The 21363-nt window shown below is 38.4% G+C and overlaps 1 protein-coding gene across 2 annotated transcripts; it reads left to right on the plus strand.

Annotated features, from left to right (window-relative positions):
- Positions 1-190: 190 nt before the first annotated feature.
- ALX1 (ALX homeobox 1) lies at positions 191-20009 on the plus strand. Of its 2 annotated transcripts, XM_064419652.1 has the most exons (6): positions 191-237; positions 1220-1343; positions 1854-2126; positions 4368-4672; positions 8206-8334; positions 19396-20009. In XM_064419652.1, exons 3-6 carry the CDS (start codon positions 1895-1897, stop codon positions 19714-19716), a joined length of 987 nt encoding a protein of 328 aa, XP_064275722.1. In that variant the 5' UTR covers positions 191-237; positions 1220-1343; positions 1854-1894; the 3' UTR covers positions 19717-20009. The 2 variants fall into 2 exon arrangements, with proteins under 2 accessions (XP_064275722.1, XP_064275721.1); XM_064419651.1 differs by lacking the exons at positions 191-237; positions 1220-1343 and having other exon boundaries at positions 1495-2126.
- Positions 20010-21363: the final 1354 nt, after the last annotated feature.

Raw genomic sequence — 21363 nt, forward strand, 5'->3', positions numbered from 1 at the left:
GGAGCCGGGCTCCGCAGCACCTGGCCGCCCAGCGCGGGCGCCCCTCGTCCCCCGCGCCACTTCAATTCCTCTTCTCCCGGGTCTTACGGAAACCGCTTCCACTTCTCCCTCCCCGCCAAAGCGACACCCCTACGCCACAAAAAACTCGTCCCACCCCAAGTCCCCGAGCACCACCTCAGCGCTCTGTCGCCACGGGGCTCCGCGCCCCCCGCAGCCCCAGCTCGGTGATGGCGGCAGGTAACGCTGGGAGCAGCCACGGAAGGGTGGGGGTGGCAGCCCGGTCCTGACAGATCACAGGGAAGGGCAGATTGTGCGTGTGGCGGATGGTGCCCACAGCTGCTCGACAGTGGTAGCTAAAAAAAACTTCCCCCTACCCCTTTCTCCGGGAAAATACCGAGTTAGAGACCAGCTGAAGAAGGAAGGGAAGCTGCCTGCGGGGAGATATGCTGGACCCGAACTGGCCTTCCCTTCACCTTTGACTGGGTTCACAGGAAAGGTCTCTAAGCTGCTCCACAGCCCCGGCCGGCCAGTGTTGCACCGCTACTTCAGCCGCTCATTAAAGCCTCGCTTCTCCTGCCCTCCCCGCCCCAGCGGGGGAAGGGCCCACCGAGCTGGGTTCTAAAACAGCCTCGGTAGAAAAGACAAGAGCGGGCTCACAATGCTGAAATCCTCATCTGAAGTGATTGCAATCGTGTTTGCTTTACTTCCCAGAGCACTCATTTCACGAGGAAGCACGGAAGATCTTGTCCGTAATGCGTGCCTCTTCGAAATAGTCCACTATCACTCTCGCCTGTGTTTTAAATCTTATCAATGTGCGAAAAGACCAAGGAATTCAACACTTCAAAGCTCACACATTGGGTGGAAACCACCCGCTTTCCCAATATCCATAGGAATGCATGCATATATGGCTCATTTCGTTTTCTTTTTATTACCTTAGACTTTAATAAATACTTTCATTTAGAAACAGTATTGTTCCTTAAAGATAATATTTTAGATTTAAAATAGAAGTCCATTTTAACCACTTTGCACAGACACATACACACCCCCAACCCCAAACACACACACAGAGACAGACTGGTTGAGATCTGTTTCATAGCAGACAAATTCTCTTTTAGGCCGGTTTTCTGATGTGAGAGAGTTCTAGTTTTAAGTTTCGCTGGTTTACATTCCCTCTACACAAACAACTGCCTACAACATTTCTTTCTCTGTTTAACTCTAGGACAAAACTTCTGAGCTGTTTAATAAGGAAGGAACACCGGTTCTTAATTTTACAGCTTCAGAGAACAGGACTGCAGCTACCGACGTATCAGTCAAATTGATTAAAGAAGATCCTTTACTTAAGGGTATGTGCCCCTGAAATTACCTCACTCTAAGCCTCTCAGGGAGCTGGGAGGAGAGGGAGGGAAGCGAGGGATTACTCTTTCCAGGATCCCTGGAGAAATGAGAATAGGTCGTACAGGGGAAATGTCCTTTTTATTTGTCCTCCCTCCCCTTCCTCCCTCCCTCCCTCCCTTTCTCCCCTCACCCTCCCCAAATGCTTGTGTGTGTCTGTCTGAAACAGATCTGTCTGTGGAAAATGGGCCTGGAACTCCCTCCTGTGTTGAGATTAGGTCTTGGGGGACCTGGGGTGGAGTTAGACTGCTTGCTTATTTTCATATTCATTAGAAATGGGAGGTTGCACAAGAAGTCCTGCTGAGCTTCAAGATATAAGAGCAACTTCGGGTTCCCCTTTCAAGACAAGACAAATCAAAGGCTCAGAGGAAAAACAGCTCTCCAAGCGCTGAACGCCTCTTCCTCCCTCCCTCCCTCCTTCCTTCCCTCCCATCCACTCACTCTCCTTCCCTTGCTCACAGTCCAGCCTCTGTCTAGGGAAGAGGCTCTCAAGCAGCCTTAGATGATTATGGATTTTCTGAGCGAGAAGTTTGCCCTGAAGAGCCAGCCAAGCAAGAACAGTGACTTTTATATGGGAGCAGGAGGCAGTTTGGAGCACGTTATGGAAACTTTGGACAATGAGTCCTTTTATAGCAAAACGTCAGGCAGCAAATGCGTACAGGCCTTCAACCCTCTGCAAAGAGCTGAGCATCATGTGAGGCTGGAGAGGACATCACCCTGCCAGGACAGCAACGGTGAGTGGTCATCCCAGGGCTATTCCCCCTCCCGCAGATGTACGGGGGAAGGCAGGGATTCTCCCGCCCAGGGAGACCAAAGGCAGCTGTGCAGCCTTGGGATGTGGGCATGCAAGGGGCTGTCAGGTCGTAGTAAAATAACAATAACAGTAACAATACTACTGTTATAATACTACTCCCGCTACTATTAAAAAAAAAAAATCCGGGAGAAAGCAAACCACTACTTTGAAGAGCTCTTTTCCTTTCAGTGCAGCTCTTCAGCTACTGCCTTCCCCACCAGCCCCGGCCCGGGTCCCCTGGCTGGCCGAGAACGCAGCTCCGGGCACGCCGGCACAGCCCGAGCCCGCCGGGGCAGCCCGCCCGGGGCACCGACCGGCCGGCGGCTCCCGGCGGGTGCTGCAGGACACGGCAGCCCCCCGGTACCTTCCGGCACATCCTGGCCATCCCGGCACCCCGACACCCCCTGACCGGCCTCTGGTCGCCCTCCGGCCGCTCCCCGGGCACTCCCGCCCCCGCTGCGAGCCGCGGCGTTTTCACCCAGCAAACTCCCGGGAAGGAGCATCGCCGGCCGGCCTGTCGGTGTGGCACGGAGCCCGGACACGGCCGGCTCTCCCGTGCCGATCCAGGCAGGGGACGGAAGGCCGCTTGGTCATCTCTGCTTCCTTCAAATATAATCCTGCGACGGTAGCGGGGTTCTCTGCAGTGTTTCCCACTGATGCGTGAAGGTGATTTTTCCGAAAACGCCGTCGGTCATCCAAAGAATAGTGTTAAACATTTTATCAAGTATTAAAATTTTCTAGCTTATAAGCAAGGAGAATGGGGAAGATTTTATTTTTAAAACACATTTTTAAAAACAGATTTTCTTTTTAAAATCTTCCTCATGATTCCAACATGATGAAAATCGCTACAGAAAATAAATTAAAAACTAATTTCCTAGAAAAATTGAAGAACATGGTTAAGATCAGCTGCAGTAAGACTAACAATACGATATGCTTTTTGACTTCATATAATCATGGAAGTATATATATGTATTTTGAGAAAGTTCTTTTATTTGTACGAAAAAAATGGTAAGAAATGAATAGATTTCTTCAAGTGTAATTTAAAAAAACAAAAACCTATAGGAAATTGATTTATACATTAAAGTTTTTCTTAATTAGCTAATTTATTGTGTGCCTCGAGGGCTTTGGGGCATTTCCTATCTATGTATGTGTTGATGGTAAGTATCTGAAAATTGTGTTTCATTGCAATCAGCTCGAATTGAAAGAAGAGAAATTACTGAGAACGTGAGACAATCTCAAAGCAAGCTTATTATGTTACGTAGCGTGGTTGTAAGTTTTAATTTCTATAGCGTTTGAATATTTGCTTCCACCTTTTTCTTAGAAAATAATTTTTAAAAACCTGTTTTGGAGTTCTTTAACTTACCTCTTTATTTTTCCAGTGATGTGTGATAAGAAAAAATATTGAAAAGTAGGAAATGTTTTCATTTCTTATTAAGAAGCTACTGTGGAATATTTCTTATCTCTACCACCCAAGTTTTACCTAAAGACAAATAGTTTCTGCAATCCTTTTACAAAGTATTTGAAACTATCTCTTTTAATGAGTTAACATTTTGCAGAAATGCTCTATATTTTGTAACCATAACAAACCTCATTGGAAACAATTCCACTTCACAAATGCAAAAGAAGGTATATGGAATTTATTGAATTTTAAAAGAGAATTTAATTTTTATTTCATTTGCTTCTTGATTTGTCAGTTTACAACTATTAAGTTTACTTCACTGTTACTTTGTATTTTCATAGAAATAGAAGTTTTTAACACTTGCTTCCAAGTTTAAAGGCACATTTGTCAACAGCTTTGTGCCTCTTCAATGAAAATCTGTTTTGGGCTAAGATTCCTTATCTGTACAACTCTAGCTGAGACTGATTTCATGCATTGTTAACTACTTTAGCAGCAGTAGTAGGGTGAAAATATCCAAGTCTCTTGCACAGTCTCCTTACTCTGTAAGTTTTCAGATGATATTTTCAGATATCATTCTCAGTTAAAATTCAGTGTGATTTAGCACTTTTATTCTATCTGTAGTTAATATTACAAGTGCCTCTTCAATGATCTCAAATAGAAATAACACTGCCACGATGGAATCCGGTTCCTTGTGAAACTGTTTTATATGAACTCCTGAATCTAAACACCTCTCCTTCCCCCTTGATCATTTATTAACCAGCTGTTAACCCACCTTGTACACAGTGAACTACGGGATTACTAAAGTGGAAGGACAGCCGCTTCATACAGAGCTGAGCAGGCCCATGGACAATTGCAACAATCTCAGGATGTCTCCAGTGAAAGGGCTGCAGGAGAAGGGGGACCTGGATGAACTTGGTGATAAGTGTGACAGCAATGTCTCCAGCAGCAAGAAGAGGAGACACAGAACAACTTTCACCAGTTTGCAGCTGGAGGAACTGGAGAAAGTATTCCAGAAAACTCACTACCCCGATGTCTATGTAAGGGAACAGCTAGCTCTGAGAACAGAGCTCACTGAGGCCAGAGTCCAGGTAGGAACCAGATTTTAGCCTTTCTATGACAAACTGTGCATTGTAGGAATGAGTAAATTACACTCTCGCGGGTTGTACAAAAGCTCATAAAGCTAAAGTAAATGGCTTGTTTTGCCTCATTTCTTTATGGACATGAGCTGTTATGCTGTAATGCTAAAATAACTTGTTATTTTTTTAAATAGCTTGTGTTGCAGTTCTGAACACTTGTTTAAAGGATGAGAAAACAACATCAATAGTAAAACTGTCTTGATCTCTTGTAGAATTCCAGGCAGTGAAAACATAAATTGTTACATGTAAAGATCCCACTAAAGACTTGTTGCATGTAGTTCAGACTGATGACAATGCAGAACCCAGATGCAGAAAATTCTGTGTGTGTCATGGCATGAAAATTGCAGTAAAGTAACCAAATTCCTTGTTTCTATTCAAGGACTGTGCAGTGAAACTGCGCAAACACAAATATGTATAAGTATCTATATACCTATATATTTGCATAGATATGTGTGTGTGTGTGTTTTGTGCCTGTCTAAAACAAGGACATAATCTATTAATCTTTTCTGTATGGAATGATCTTATAAATCACAAAATTAGAAGGTACAATTTCTGGTTTTTAAACTTTCATAACTTATTAATAATGTTATTCTAGTTTTTGGAACAAAACATACTAGTGACCACTTTGTACATTATTTGAATATCGTAACTGTGTACAAATGTGATTCATTCAGTATGTGCTCATATAGTAATCTCAATAATATTTATGGCTTTTGATGTGCAATGGTGAGAAAAGAAGCTAAATATCCAGGAAAGGCAGCCTTTCCCTTGTTTAGGGGTCTTCTGTTAGAAAAGGGTGTGAGCCACATTTTGCAAGTTTATCTTCATTTTAGATATATTTCCTGTTCTGGCAATAATCATTATTTCAATTTAGAGAATAACAGTCCTGTTGATTCTTGCAGACTGGGATTAATTTTTTTAATTTAGTGGCTTGAATATGATAACAACTTCACAACTTGTAATTAAACGCATACTCACATATGCATGTAGAGAAATATACATCAGTGCACATGCATGAAAACTGAAATTAAATCAGAAACACTTTCAGAAAAAAACAGCTAATTAATTTTATAAAGAAGTGTTCTTTTCATGCCTATTCAAGCAGGCATCACATTTGCCATTGTCATCAGAAAATAGAGTCCAAAACCTTGTGTTCAGTTACATCGATGTGATATCCGCAAAGACGATGGAATTTGGTCCAGTGGCTTTTAACTCTCTAGGCTCTGTGCAATTCCTCTCTGGAATTTGGTACAGCTTTCCAAGCATAACGTCCATTCATTGTGATTTAGTCTTGACTTAAAAAAAGGAAGGTAGGATAATGTTAAGACACTGTTCTAACAAATGTATAACACTGGAATATGGACAACTACAAAGAACAAATTAATAGTGAGAATAGGAAGGGGAAAATTGAACTAAAACGTGTCATCTGACTTTTTTATCACATTTTTTTCTAAAATTTAGAGGCTTCACATGATAAGACCATTAAAAAGAAGACAGTAAATGAAAAATATTTGTCTATATTAGACTTTCACAGATTATTTATTTCTATTTTATTTAAACATGTTCTTACCTTTCTTAAAAGATAACTGATCTTTGAATTCTAATATGCTAAATATGGAAGGACTTGTTGATCATTTCTATCCAGAGTAGCAAGAGTATTCCATCACAAGATTAAGCAATTTGCAAGGCCTTACGTCATTAAAGGCAAGCATCTGGCAATTCAAGGATAACAAGCAGCAGATTTCTACATTGCTTTGTGGAGGCAAATGGTTACTTTATCTCTGCCAAGAGTAAGTTTCTAGTAAAGTGGTGTAAACAGAAACATTTTGGGGGATTGTCAAAGGAAAAAAAAAGTGCCTTTTCTTATTTACTTCTATGAATTCAAGTAAATTGATTTAGTGTAGCAGAGTGATCAGCTGGATACCTTACCCACAGTTCCCTTCACCACCATTTCATCAACATCCAATTTAATATTTGTCCTGCACACATGCAGGGAGAGCCAGCCTGAACCTAATTTATCTAAGTTGTTCTCTTTCCTGCTGCATGTCAGTCCAGTAATTGGTACCCATTTTAAGAAAATTGTCAAGGTCTTTTTTCAAGGAAAGAACTTCATGACTAAATTTCCTTATCGTGTCCTTGATGACTCCTGTGGAGACAGGAGATTTTTTTTTTGCCTTCTGTTTTATTTTTGCTGGACCTCAGGCATCATAACACAAATTTACCACCAAGGTTCCTAACAATATATACTCAGTAGTTATATACATGAACCTTGCTTTTATTGCTGAAACTTTTAAAAGATGGCACATTTGCCATTAGTCCTTGGGAATCAAAATGAGCAAAATTATGCCTGGGTTGCTTAAGCAGTATCAAAAGACAGTTGAGTTCTCCAAAGGTCAATGCAAGAATGGAATAATAAATCAAACAGTGTTATTTTAAATATCCCACAATATGGAATCATAAAATACAGGAAGTATCTATAAAAAAGTACCATTCATGCATATATATATTGAAATGAATTAATGATCAATTTAGCAGGATGATTAACCAATGCCATTGTTTCCTTTAAAAAAAATAATGATTCAGTTAAAAGTGTGACTTCTTCAAAACGTCTCAGTGAGCTTGCTTACACCAGAACATCAATGACTAGTTGGATATTACTCTTATACCTTGTTACTTTTCTTAGCAATCCCCTTTATTCATTAGGATAATTCCTAACCAGTCCAAACTAAACTGTCTGAAAGACAAGAATAAATTATTAAGACTATGGCTTGTCAGTTGTCAGTGACAGAAAGAAATTGTGATATGAGTTTTGGTATCGTACTTGACATACAAAATGTTACAGAACAGACCAAGGACTACAAACAAATTTAAGCATGAAATCTAAATTATTCCATAGTTGAAAGTGCAATTCTTTTGTCTTCCATTATAAGAAACAGATATCTCCTAACACCAAAGTGAAAAAAATAAATTCACAATAGCTTGAAAACTGTCTGTGAGATGGTGACTTTTTATTATTTTCCTGGCCTTTTAGCCTTCCTTATAGGAACCTTTCCGGCTGTGCAGACTACTGTCCTTGTGCCAATTTTTCCTGCCTTTTGATTGCTGCACTTGATAAAGATTATGGTCACCTCTAGGAGGCAGATTACGGGTAGTTATAGCAAGTCAGTGGGCATGGGAATTTGAGAAAATGTTTCTTTACTTGCTTCAGACTGATCTTTCTCAAGTTGTCGTTTTTGTTTGTTTGTTTGTTTTGAGATAATATAAATGAAACAGTATGTACGTTTAAAATAGCCAGCAGTAAGTTAAGTAGGTGTGACATCTACAAGATCGAAACAGTGAAAAATTAATTTTCAGGTGGAGAACTTCTCTTTTGTAGATAAACAGGAATTTTCAAAGCCACTCTCCAAAATCTCTTATTTTCCTAACGCCCTTTGCACAGTATGTAATTTTGTTTACCCCGATGATTCTTTCCTTGTATACTATAGGTTTGGTTCCAGAATCGAAGAGCAAAATGGAGAAAAAGAGAACGCTATGGTCAGATCCAGCAAGCCAAGAGCCACTTTGCTGCCACCTATGATATATCTGTTCTTCCAAGGACTGACAGCTACCCTCAGGTATGGTAAAGACCAAGCCGTACTTTAGTTCTACGTTTGGCAGCCATGCTAACAACTCTGGTTTTGTATACTTTGCTAAGATGAAGTATAAGGTGTCTGATCTCTAGACAGCTTCTTTTTGATGTTTTAAACATGCACCATTTCCTTATGGACCTCAACTGACCATTAAATAGAACAAATCTCCTACTAGCATGAAATTGTAATATAGCCATGCAGAATCAGAACTGAATGTATATCACTGGGGGAGAGTGGCAGAGGGACAGGACAGCTCTCTCAGACTATTGCAGTTGGTTTAATTTGCTTTTTTTTTTTCTTTCCCAGTTCCTTGCTGGTAAATAGTAAGATATACCACATAATAAGGTTGTAATCTTCTATCTCTCTTCTCCAGTCCATCGGCTTACTGCTTTGCCTCACTCTCCTTTTGTCTTCTTGCTTGTTTTATCACATTGAATATTTGTATTCTGGAGCCATTTTTTTTCATGTCTGTGGCTTCACATTGCTTTTACCACATAATTAATAAAAAAAAAGCACCATGCAAAGCAAAAAATCTTTCATGGTTCCCTTCCACTACTCGTGTTTTGGTGCTCTTCAGCTTCATTAGGTAGCAGGGTCTCTACCAACCTTTAGAAAATACTCATATTCTATGTGAGATTGCTTTGGTCATGCTCTAAATTGGCTGAATGAAGAGTTCCTCAGGGTTGGGGAAGAATAGGTGGAAACTGACTCAGCAGAGAAGGGCCTGTGGGTGTTGGTTGTCAGCAGCTGAACATGGGCCAGCATGTGCCCAGGTGGCCGAGAAGCCCAGTGGCATCCTGCCTGGATCAGCAATAGTGTGGCCAGCAGGACCTGGGCAGGGATTGTGTCCTTGTACTTGGCACTGGTGAGGCTGCACCTCAAATTCTGTGTCCCGTTCTGGGCATCTCACTATAAGAATGACATTGAGGGGCTGGAGAATGTTCAGAGAAGAGCAACGGAGCTGGGGAGGGGTCTGGAGCACAAGTCCTATGAAGAGCAGCTGAGGGAGCTGGGCTTTTCTGCCTGGAGAAAAGGAGTTGCAGGGGATACCTTATCACTCTCTACTGCATGAAATCACTTTCAACTGCATGAAATGAGATTGTAGCAAGATGGGGCTTGGTCTCGTCTCCCAGGGAACAAGTGAGAGGTTAAGAGGACATGACCTCAAGCTAAGGCAGGGGAGGTTCAGATCAGACATCAAGAAGAATTTTTTCTCTGAAATGGTGGTTGAGTGCTGAAGTCACCATACCTGGAAGAGTTCAAGAATTGGCTGGAAATGGCAATTAGGGCTATGCTTTAGTTGGCATGGCAGTGTTTGGTCAAATGTTGGACCTGCTGATCTTGAAGGCCCTTTCCAACCTTAATGATTCTGTGATTCTATGAATGTGATTAGCTATGAACCAGGGGTCTTTGGCTCATGTGTCATCTACTCAGTTTAACATGCTTTACCCCTGAAGAGGTTACATAATTCTAGGTTTGGTGCCTGGGCCAGAGCTGCCCTGTTCTCCAGCAGCTCAGAACATGAACACAACCATTTCAGCTGTGGTGGCATTTGTAAGTAGTCTGGTTTTATTTTAAAATGTAGCAGGGCAATAACCCAAATTGCATTAGCAACCACTGCATGAGTCTGTGTTTAGGTGGGTGGACACAATCTTAGGTAGCCCCAGGTAGATTCACAAAGGCATAGATTTGCATTCACTCAGAGATCTCATTCAAGGTGGTCAACTTTCCTTTCAAGGTCTTTCTGACTTATAGCATCACAGCAAGTGATACAAGGAACATTGCTGAAGCTTTGGGATTCCTAGACTAAATTTGTGTCTGCTAGCTTACCTTGTGTTTTTAGTAGGATATCATCTACAGATTTTCCTAAATGACCAAATTTCATTAGCATAAGATAATGGAATAATATGTCATTGGTAAGCACTTGAAATGATTGCCCTAAAATTAATGTTTTTCAATAATCCCACATTTTTAACTATATAGTAATATGAACCATAAAATTCTAACCCAATAAAATATCTATTCTGCACTTTCAGATTGTTAAAAAGATTAATTCTCTGTATTTCTGTTTATATTTTTGTCAAAAAATATCTGCTAAACAGATGACACAGCTACGCTTCAGCCTGACAAATATTTCCATCACTAATCAATAGATTCTTAAAAACAGAAGATTGAAATGCAAATGCTGGTACTATCATCTTAGATCAAACATCTTTAGTGTGTAGAAATACAAAATGTGTACTCATTCAAAAGCACAAATGCCACATTTTCACCTGCAAGCACAGACTAACAGACTGCAGGTAAACAGAGAGGCACAAATGTGTAATCAAGTCTGGTCACCTGCATGAGAATGCTGCGTTGTGCTGTTCTGTACTTCAAGAACAGGAGCAAGGAGCTGAATGAAGGTGTGAGTGTACTTTGGCTGTTTCAGCTGACGCCTGGTATGCATAGCTTGGTTACATATTAAAAACAAGGTAGCCCTCTCCTCAGAGAAAAATTTGGCTACTTTTCTGTATATGAGTAGGTATACAGGCTATTATCACAGAACATTTAGTAAAAATTCATATTCTTGCTAACCTGGTGGTAATTAATAGTTTTCACGTTCTGAAATCCTGTCCTTCAGTAAAACCACATCTCTGTTGTACATTTAACCTTTCCAATGAGAATGACTGAGTCAATGAAAATCTGTTTTAAAAACACAATGACTACTAACATCACTGAATTCAAATCTTTTGAAACAAATGCCCATTATTAAGTGCTTCACTTATGGAAAATAAATATACAATTCCTGACTTGCTATAAATCCATCAATTAATCCCACAACTCAGGCAGAAAAGGTATTTAAAATGGTTTCATTTTAATGTTATAAATTGATTTCCCCAAAAATTCCTTTATTTCATTGTAGTTAATGTAAGAGAAGAAAACAAATATCTTTTTTTCCTTTACTTTTATTCCCATATGACCACCATCACAGGCACTTCTCTTGTGACAATGAAATAGACAAATATTAGGCAAGCTTTGCCATAATTTTAAATAAGTAATTTTTTTCTTCTGGATTATGGAACACAGATCACTAGAATTTATTTAAGAAACAACACAGAGAAAAACAGACTCCCTGTTGCTGGAAGAAAATATAGTTTGAATGTTGAAAAAGGATGAAATCAAGCTGAGAAGTTTACAGCTTTAAGGCAGAAAGAGCAGGAACAAATATGAATTTTTGGTGTGCATTATAAGGATTTGCAGCCTGCAGATTTTCTGTTTTGAGTCCAGCCATGGATATGTTGAGAAAACACATCTTGGTTGCTTTCCAGCAGAAGCATCACTCTCTGGCAGTCAACAGAGGGTGTCATGGAGACTCCTGCTTAGTCTCTTCACCAATTATCTTCATCAAATACAAATTAAGAACATAATGCTGCTGTGCATTGTGTGACTTCATAAACCTGAAATGTTTCTCCTGTGAAAAAATGAATCTTTCAACTCATTTTAGACAGAAGGTGGGCTCTGAATCAGAGAAAAGTTGAGGTTGGAAGTGACCTCTGAAGGTGATCTGGTCCAACACCCATGTCTATAATCCAGTCTAATTTTGCTATTAAATTCCACATCTTTATCTTCAGAATATTAACAATTTATATTTTTTGGGGGTAGATCATATATCTTTGCTTTGCTCTTTTAGTCTAATTTTAATTATTTTTACAGTATATTGACTTTAGATTTATTTGTTTGTTTGGATTTTTTTAGTCGCTTGTCTGAGAAATTGAATATCTCCTGAATTGAACCTGCCAAGAAATTGAACATCTCCTAAACTGGCCAAATTCCATATGCATATATCTTCTATTAATGATACTACCAAAAACCTGGGTTACAGAGAAGGGCAGTTTGTACAATATTCTAGAAAAATCATCTGTTATTCAGATTTTTTTTCAAAGCTCTAACAACATTATGCTGAAAATCAGATTTTTCTAGGAAAATGTTATGGACAGTGATTTTCATTAATTTTAGTAAAAGTTTTCAGTTTCACTTCTTTCAATGTTTGAACTTCAGTGTTTTCTTGCAGATACAACACATTGTGGTCAAGTAATTTTAAGTGCACTCAGGAAAACACATATCCTAGACATTTTTAGCTTAACTAGCAATATGCCACTGACGATATGAAAGTGAACATGGAACATCTGATCATCAGTGGGAAATGAATGAAGATTCCCTTCATGGGGAGGTTTACTTAATTTCACCCGAGTGAATGTTAGTATACAAACCATACTTAATCTGGTCACTTAAATAAAGTGTAGAGTGTTATTAAACATGGTCTCAGGATATCTGAGACACTGTTGAAGTGTTGATGAACAGGATTTAAATGAAGGATCCATCCTTCATTTTAGGCAGCCATGGTCAGATAAGTAGTAGACATTTGTGTTTAGGAAACTTAACCAAAGGGACTTTTATGCCAGACATGGGTTCCCTTTACAGCTGTCAAAAATCTGATCAATTAAAATTTTTATTCCTCAAACATAAGATGTAAAATAGGTAAGATGACCCGTCAACTTTTTTTTATTCTGATACCTAGTTCATCTGCAGTCATCTGTAGTTATCTACAGAGATGTATAGATATGTTGGAAGAGGAACAATAAAAAAGTCTCTTTAGCTTTGTTCTTTTCTTACCTTATTGGTCTTTGTTTGATTCCCTCTGCCACCCTGTGTTAGTGGGAAGGCTCTTGTTACAAAGGTACTTGATCTCATCAGATTCAATGATTACCTATGAGAACTAACCAGAAAATGTAAGACAAAATTTCATTTTACCCTCCCTTATTTATACACACAAGAGCCTATTCTATTATCACACAGACTCCCATCTTTCCCTGTGTGAATCAAACTGATAAAGATGTTATCTTCATATATAAATGCATCAGTATGTAAATCAACATTAAATTGTATCATTGAAAAGCAGATAAAAAAGGTCAATATTTTTCTCCCACCTAGACTCTTTCTTTGTGTCATTCCTCCTTACTTGTCCTTTGAATCATTTGTTGTATTTTTTCTTCAAAGTTCTTTCAAAAGGAATAATTTTATGACACCACTCCACTTTCCCTCTTAATATCACATGCAAAATGTTTGGGTATTTTTTAAATTTTCTTGAAAATACAGGCAAGACTTGGATAGGATAGAATTTAATTTTTTTGTTTCAGTTGAAAAAATCCAATCTAGTGCAGGTGGGAATCCTAAAACAATGAAAGCTTTTCAAAAATATGGGAACAGGAATTATATAGAAGGTGTAGAAACAAAGGAAAATGTTGAAATATAGTGAATAGAAGGAAGAGGCTGAAATTTGCATTCCATCCACCAGAATGATAAATCAAATTAATATGTTAAACAGCATGGCATCAGATGATGTGTTGGCAGTCAAAGAGTGTAGAAGTGGTATCAGTATACATATGTTAAGTACTAAGTCCTTGGATCATCATTATCGTTTGCTCTAGCCTTGGTACATATGGCTAATCCTCGTTAACAATAATCAAAGTTACATGCTCCAATTAAATGTTCATATGGAATGTATTAGACACCACATGTTATATAACTTAAAATTTCTTTTAACTGTAGTAGACACATAAATGACAGTTAATCACAATAGTTCATTAGGGCTAGGGGTACACTGATTGAGCATGAGTAGATGTGGCAGACATCTCTGAGCTGGCTTCAAAGAAGTTTTGTCACACACTCATGCTGTCTAGCTGTGACAGCGTGGAGCTTGGGCTGAGCCACCACCTGCATGGTGTGTGTCTCGCTGCATGTGTGCTCACTTGCCTTGCTGTGCCTGATCTTCCAACAAGGGTGGAGTGACACTTCTATTCCTTCTGGGTGGTTTCTGCTTCACATAAAGTAGCTTATGCACTGCACTTTTATTTTTCCTTGGTCATAAACCACCACTCTATGTGGTCCTTCTCATAGTTTCAACATTCAGTTTGTTGCTCTGTGGGATTTCTTTGTGACACATGTATTTCTTTAAGTGTGAGTGACTTTACTGGGGCTTAATTATACAGCAAATTCTTTTTTTCCCCCCGAAGATACACAAAATTTTTAATAGTACTTTTCAAGAGATGAAACATTGTATTTAACTGTATAATGGAGTTGAAATATAATTAATCCACATTGTAAGACGCCTCGAGATTGCAGTAGGGAGAATTTACAGTTTACAAAACATCCCATACAGGAATGAAAGCTTGATGACTTTTCAAATCCTACATTATTTTGAAGCTTAGCAAACTTGTCTAAATGTGGAATCTAATGGTGAGATTTTTATTTTGTTCACCATGTGTAAACCAAATGTGGACTGAAGGGGTCTATCACATATTTTAAATCTGTATTGTTAAGCCTCCACTGTCATGTGCTAATTTGCATTTTATTTATATCTGAAAATTGTGTGCTGCATCTCTCTCATACATGAGCCCAATACAGTGCAGGTGATCTTCACATGTGGACTTGTCCAACAGCTCCTACAAAATGATCACAAATTAAACACCGAGAAGTGCTCTGTCTAGATATCAATGTAAAAATTCAATGAGAGTGGTGAAGCATTGGGACAAATTGCCCATGGAAATTAATGAACCCCTGAAGCTGGAGTGACTCAAAACATGGCTGGATGGGGCTTGAGTAACCTTATCTAAATTCAAGAGTAGCTGCAAGCAAGGGTTTAGAAAAATAATCCCAGAGCCTTTTTTCAGTTTAAATTATTCTGGCAATCTACAAGTTTAGGAAGTACAGGCAAATTTCTGCCTGTATGTCAGATATTCTAAAGAGGCACCCAGAAAAAAAAAAGTGGCAATTACAGACCAAATTAGTTGTGGTGATGGACTAGGAATGACCAACAGATATGAGCTGTGAACTAGTAATTTTGAGCAGTTTAACAGCTATTGCATTCAATCTCCTGAAAGTAGCTGCCTGTGCAAGCACATACTTGATATTTTCTGGCAGTGGAAGGAGAGGAGTGACAGAAATTTAGCAAATCAGTCTGACATTCATATGTTTTCTATAATTACATAAATTCTTAACTCTTCATTTAGTGCCACTCTTGTTTTCCACAGAGAAAATGTGTAGTTTCTAATGACTAGAGTAATTGTAATAGCATTCAACACATATACCATTTATTATGTAATATAATAATATCTCTTGTTATCTAGAGATCTTAAAAGAGATTAGAATTTTGTTTCCCATGTGAAGCACTAAAACATGTGCACTCAAACAGAGATATTCTCTAGTCTGGATAGGCAAGTGACTGAAATAACATAAGTCAAGAGTCTGGTGATGGGAAAACAAAGCTAGGGAAGTGATAGCCAAACTCCCAGAAAAATTTGATATTTGGGTTTACGTGATTTCTCCAAAGGCTGCATAAAAAGGCTGAAGCTCAGGGAGCTTGAAAGTTCAATAGAAAAAAAGCGATGCCACAAAGTGGGATGACCAATTACCTCAGCTCATTTTCCTCTGCAGTGTCTAACAGAAGGTCACGTGCCTAGGAAATTATATCATAACCATGTTAACAACCATAACTCTCCAGTTATGTTCTTGTCACAGCTATGAAATCCTATTTCTTTTTCTATCAGGAAGGGTGTGTGTGCATGTGTATGTGTGTATAAAACATACAGTAGGTAAATATATTGAAGGGCTCTGGTAATTTCATGGTAACCACAAGAGCAAAGCTCAAGTTGTTTGTGATGTTAACAGAAACCAGAGATGTGCTGTATGTATGGCCTCATTCACAGACTCTGAATTGCCTTTTATAAAGTTCATGGATCACACAAGATTTTAAGAGGAAAAATATTTTCTTTAAATTCATGTACATAATGTTGCTTTTCCTTCTAACATACCAGAAGAAGGTCTGATCATTTTGACTTATTGTGACTTACTATATTTATTTTTAATACAGAAATACCTTCTGCATCTAAATTTCACTACAAGATATTTATGTTGTAAATCCTTATAAAGAAATGAAAATTTAATACCAAATATGAAGTCACTCAACCAACTAAAATGAATAGAAAATTTATATAACTGAAACATTATTTTGGAAGGCATAACTGCCTCACGAGAGGAGATGTAAAGCTCTCCTAGAATCTTGTGGCATTCCTGAAGTTAAGTTTAATAATTTGAATTCCTTTCTCTAAGGAAGAAACCTAGTCTACCTCTTTAAAAGTTTTAGAAATTAATAGCTTGTTCACATATTTCTTGAAAAAGATATTGGCGTATTTTTGGATTTGCAGCTGAATTTTGTTCTCATTTACACCTGTGCAATCTCACTAAACCTAAATTGAAAGAGATTTGTCTAGAATAAAAATATCAGGAAAATTGGTGGTACTAAACTTAGTTTACTGCAAACCAAACTACTCAAAATATGAAAAGAAAGAGTGATTTTGTGATTCCTCCAGACCACATAGGTTATTGGGCACTTTCTAACTGAGCCTCTGAACCTTTTGAAGATTTCCCATCATGATTCTATTAAAGGCAAACTTGTTCATGTTTGTATTTAAACTTTTTTTTTTTTGAAAATTGCTCCCCTAATTATATCTGTGCTGCCTAGGTGACTGCAGCATTTGGCATAGCATTTCTTAGAAAGAAATTTCAGTAAGTCAGATAAATAAGACTTTGTTGCATGTAAGTTAGTTTTGGAGATTATGAGCTCCTTCAGAAATAGCTCATGCATTAGACACTGCATAGGTTAACTAGTTTCTCCCTGGGGAAATTTATCAGATTATAAGTCAAAACTGGCTCAGGTAGGTTAATCAAGGAGTAATGAGGCAGCTGGGAATCATGACAAACTGTAGAGAGTCTCCCATGGGCTGGTGTTTGAGTCTTCTGAAAAGTGGTTATAAGAGGAGGCAACTGGAAAGCTCTGAAACTTTTTTAAATTTCATCATATAGATGTCAGGAGGCCCACAAGAAGGAAAAATCTTCCATATCCTTCCTCAATGACCTTACTTCCCCCATTGCCTCCCAGCAATCACCTAAAATATGCAGGAACAGAAGCCTGAGGTGTGCCCAGCTGTGTGGGTGTGCATGGAAAGGCACATCCATGAGTGGGTGTGGAACTATAACTGCATGCATGCACATCTGTGTAAACAAGCTGAGCAGATCCAGAGTTTGGGGAGATGTATTGCTACTATGATTTTTCCCCTGGCTTTCAGAGGAAACCAAAATGGAGCAGTTACTGGATTATTTTTTTGCTGCTGGAATTCCCAAGGAGTTTGTCAGCTCCTGATGACCTTGCTAATACAACTGTTTAAAATATTAACTTTTAAAATAAGACTATTTCATCCTTCCTATCTGCACTAGATCTCAGCTAGAGAAGTTCAGCGAACCCTGATTTATCGCTGTAGCTTGTTGGTGGTTTGGTATGTGCTGTTGCAAAGTGATAGGACAATGGGAGAAAACACAACTCATCAGCCTTAGAAACATGTTTTCATTCTGTGTGTGCGTATGTGTGTGTCTGTCATAATTCATTACTTCCTCTGACCTCTACTTTGACAGAAAAAATCACTCAGCTAGGGAGATAACCTTTATATCTTAAAGTCAAAATTCCTTTGTCTGTGGATTTGGAATGTGAATGTAGAATTAAGTTTGAAGTAGGAATTCACTTTTCAGTGCTAACTGAAGAGTAATTGAGTTACTCCAACATATCACAGAGAACAAAGACACGTGGGCTCAATCGCAGTGCATCAGGGCAAGGATACACTGAACAGACAACAGATTTTTAGAGTGAAGACAAATTTAGCAAAGGAAAACAAATAGGAAAGGATATAGTTACTGGCTGACGAGATCTGTATTGTGAATTGGGGAAAAAATGTCTTGCCTTATGTTATTTGTAGATTTAAAAAATCAGCATTCAGGAAAGGTATATAGGTAAAAGTGGAGAAGACATATAAAGCTGTATATTTTATAATGGTGTGTGTAAATGAGGAATGACCGAGGAAGTTTGAGAATGTTAGAAATTATATGCAAGTAGTACTGATAGAGTAGAGAGTTTGGAAAAACAGAAGGGCAATTGCTGAGTGTGAAGCTTGGTCAAATCCAAGTGAATAGAGCATGAATGAAAGACCACGCAGTCTGAGATAACAAGAAGAAGTGACTTATGTTAGGTCTTAAAAATCTTCCTGTCTGTTCATCTAGTAACAAACAAGTGAAAAATACCTATCCTTAAATAGCATCTATACATAGATGGTAGAAGGCCTGAGACTCATAATGGAGCTTTAAGCAACTGCCGAGTATAGAAAGGATTACACATTAAAGATTGAATACGTGGTTGCTCCAGACATTGCTGGTAATCACAAAGTTTGTGTCCTAGTCTGTCATGCAACGTTTTTCAGGGATGCACAATGCAGCTTGCTAGGGCTGAATGCTGAAACAGAAATACCCTCAAAGTATAGTTTCACATAAAAAGTCATGAAAAGAAATTTTATGTCAAATCTATCTTTGAAACAAATTTAAGAAAAGGTCTTGAATGTATTATCAGTAATCTCTGTGTTTTAGGGTTTAATTTGTTTTAAAGTAATTGTGCAAGCCCTCTCATTATTAAATTTTTCAAATATTTGTTGGGCTTTATCACTTGAGAAATCCAAATTGGTATGTTTTGTTCACCCTTTTCCAACCATTACAGTGGGAATTCTAATGAGGAGAAGCAGTGATGTTGAAAATATCTATTATCTTGTACACTCTTTTGACACCTTTTCTCTGATGTCAGTTGTGTGTTTCTATTAATTTTATTGACTGGCTGGGCTGATGGCATCCTGAGGTTCTACACTAGAAATATATATGGAACCACAGGACAAATGGATGACAAAGTAAGGAACATGACTCATCAGCCCTTGCTCTTAAGTGAACGATCTCATATTTTGTCTGGTGTGATCTCTTCACACTATTTTCTGACATGATTGCAGAGAACTTGTTAAATATTTTTTGCTTGTTTCAGAGGGAAACCAATTATAAGTGAAGTAAAGCAAACCAAGCATTTCAGAAAACAAAAGATGAACTATCTAAGTTTAATTGTGTTCATTTTATATGTTCCAGATTCAGAACAATCTGTGGGCAGGGAATGCGGCCAGTGGTTCTGTGGTTACCTCCTGCATGCTGCCACGAGATACGTCCTCCTGTATGACACCTTACTCCCATTCACCCCGGACAGATTCTGGCTACACAGGCTTTTCAAACCACCAGAATCAATTTAGCCACATGCCCCTCAATAATTTTTTCACTGACTCGTTGCTTTCTGGGGCAACCAATGGACATGCTTTTGAAACCAAGCCAGAGTTTGAAAGGAGGTCCTCAAGCATTGCAGTTCTACGGATGAAAGCCAAAGAGCATGCTGCCAATATTTCTTGGGCCATGTAATATAGCAGTAACCTCTCTCAATTTTTTTTTTTTAAAGCAAACTAAAACCATTTTTATTTTCCATATTTAAAGGGAACAACAATAAGCTGCTGTGTGTGGAATGCTAGAAATGACAATATACACGATGTCTGCTTTAAGAAATGCAATATAATATTTAACAATAAACCAAGAATAAACCAAATAGATTTACCATGCATCAAGCTCAACAAGCCCTCTTTGTTTTGCTTTTTATATATGTTTTGTTGTACCAGTTGATGAAATATGATTATAGAACCTGAAAAAAAAAATAAAACTACTAAACAAATGTGTCTAGTCCATGGTTTTTAGCTGTCCTGTATAAAAAATTAATGCTTTGCAAATGAATATTTCATAAAGGAACAACTTGGTAAAGGAAAATAAATTTATTATACTGAACCTATGATGTAAATCTCTAAGCACACCATGCAAAGAAGGAAATATATGACCACTCATGTTGTAGGTAGAATTTGTAGACTGAGTTCTCTCAGCACTGCACTGCTGCTCTAAACCAGCTCTGCTGTTTTGCTACATGCATGTTGAGCTTGTTGAATTCATAGGAACGAACCTCTAATGCAATAAGAATAGAAAGAACTACTTTATCTTATGGACCTGAGTGCATTTCTATTAAAGATAATGGGATTTTTTTTTGGTCACATATAACTCTAAAAGTCGATCACAGTGCTTAATAGAGTTTTAAAAGATGCGCACACATTATGTGTTAACTAGTATATTTAAATTAAATCTTAAAGGTTACAGATAGGGTGTCATGAAGCTTGGTTTACAGACAACATGGAACAGTACTCCTGCAATTTTAACAGATTAGGAAAAACCCCAAACTACACAACACTGAGGTCTTACTTCCAGTACAGTCCATTTTACTAGGTTTTGGTACTCTATGGTCAAATTGAAACAAAAAAGTCCAACAAGGTTTGTCAGTTTCAGTTTGCATATGATCTTAATATGATGTTCGAATAATGTTCATTTAGTTTTAATTACATTTTATTGAAACTTTGCTTATATGCTTTCCAGAGTGTAAGACTACTTTGCTACTCCTAAAGTATATGGGAAAAATCTTTTTGACCGCAATGGCAGCAGGACTTGGCTCTCAGCTCCCAGCCTATCACAAAGGAATTAAAATGTCAGCAGACTTTCTGACATTTCTGGTGGAAAAAAAATAGAGGAGAAGAAAAATACTTTACATCTGGAGAATTGATATCTGCTTTGATTTACTTCTCCTCCCTTTCCCCTGTCACATTCCAAGCTCCTTCAGATGAGTGAAATGTCAGCCTCTTTGAAAGCAACAGCCAGTCTCTCAGGTTCATAAAGGCAAAGTAAATTAATTGAAATAAAGAAGGACTTGCATGGCTGTGATTAGAACAGGATACAACTCTCGGGGCACCCCCTGCTCATTCTTGCTTTTCTCTCTGGTCATTAGTTAGGAACAGAGGGCGCATGGGGGAAGAAGGGAAGATCGGGAAGCAGATTTCACCACAGCAACTGCAGAACTACCAGTACTCACAAAAACAAACACACAGGAATCTTCAGATTTTCTCTTCTGCCACTCATGGGGGCTAAACTTGAAACAAAAATAGGAGATGGACTCATTCTGTAGTCTTTCAAGAATAAACA

Source organism: Passer domesticus, chromosome 5, assembly GCF_036417665.1.
Source record: "Passer domesticus isolate bPasDom1 chromosome 5, bPasDom1.hap1, whole genome shotgun sequence".
NCBI lineage: Eukaryota > Metazoa > Chordata > Aves > Passeriformes > Passeridae > Passer > Passer domesticus.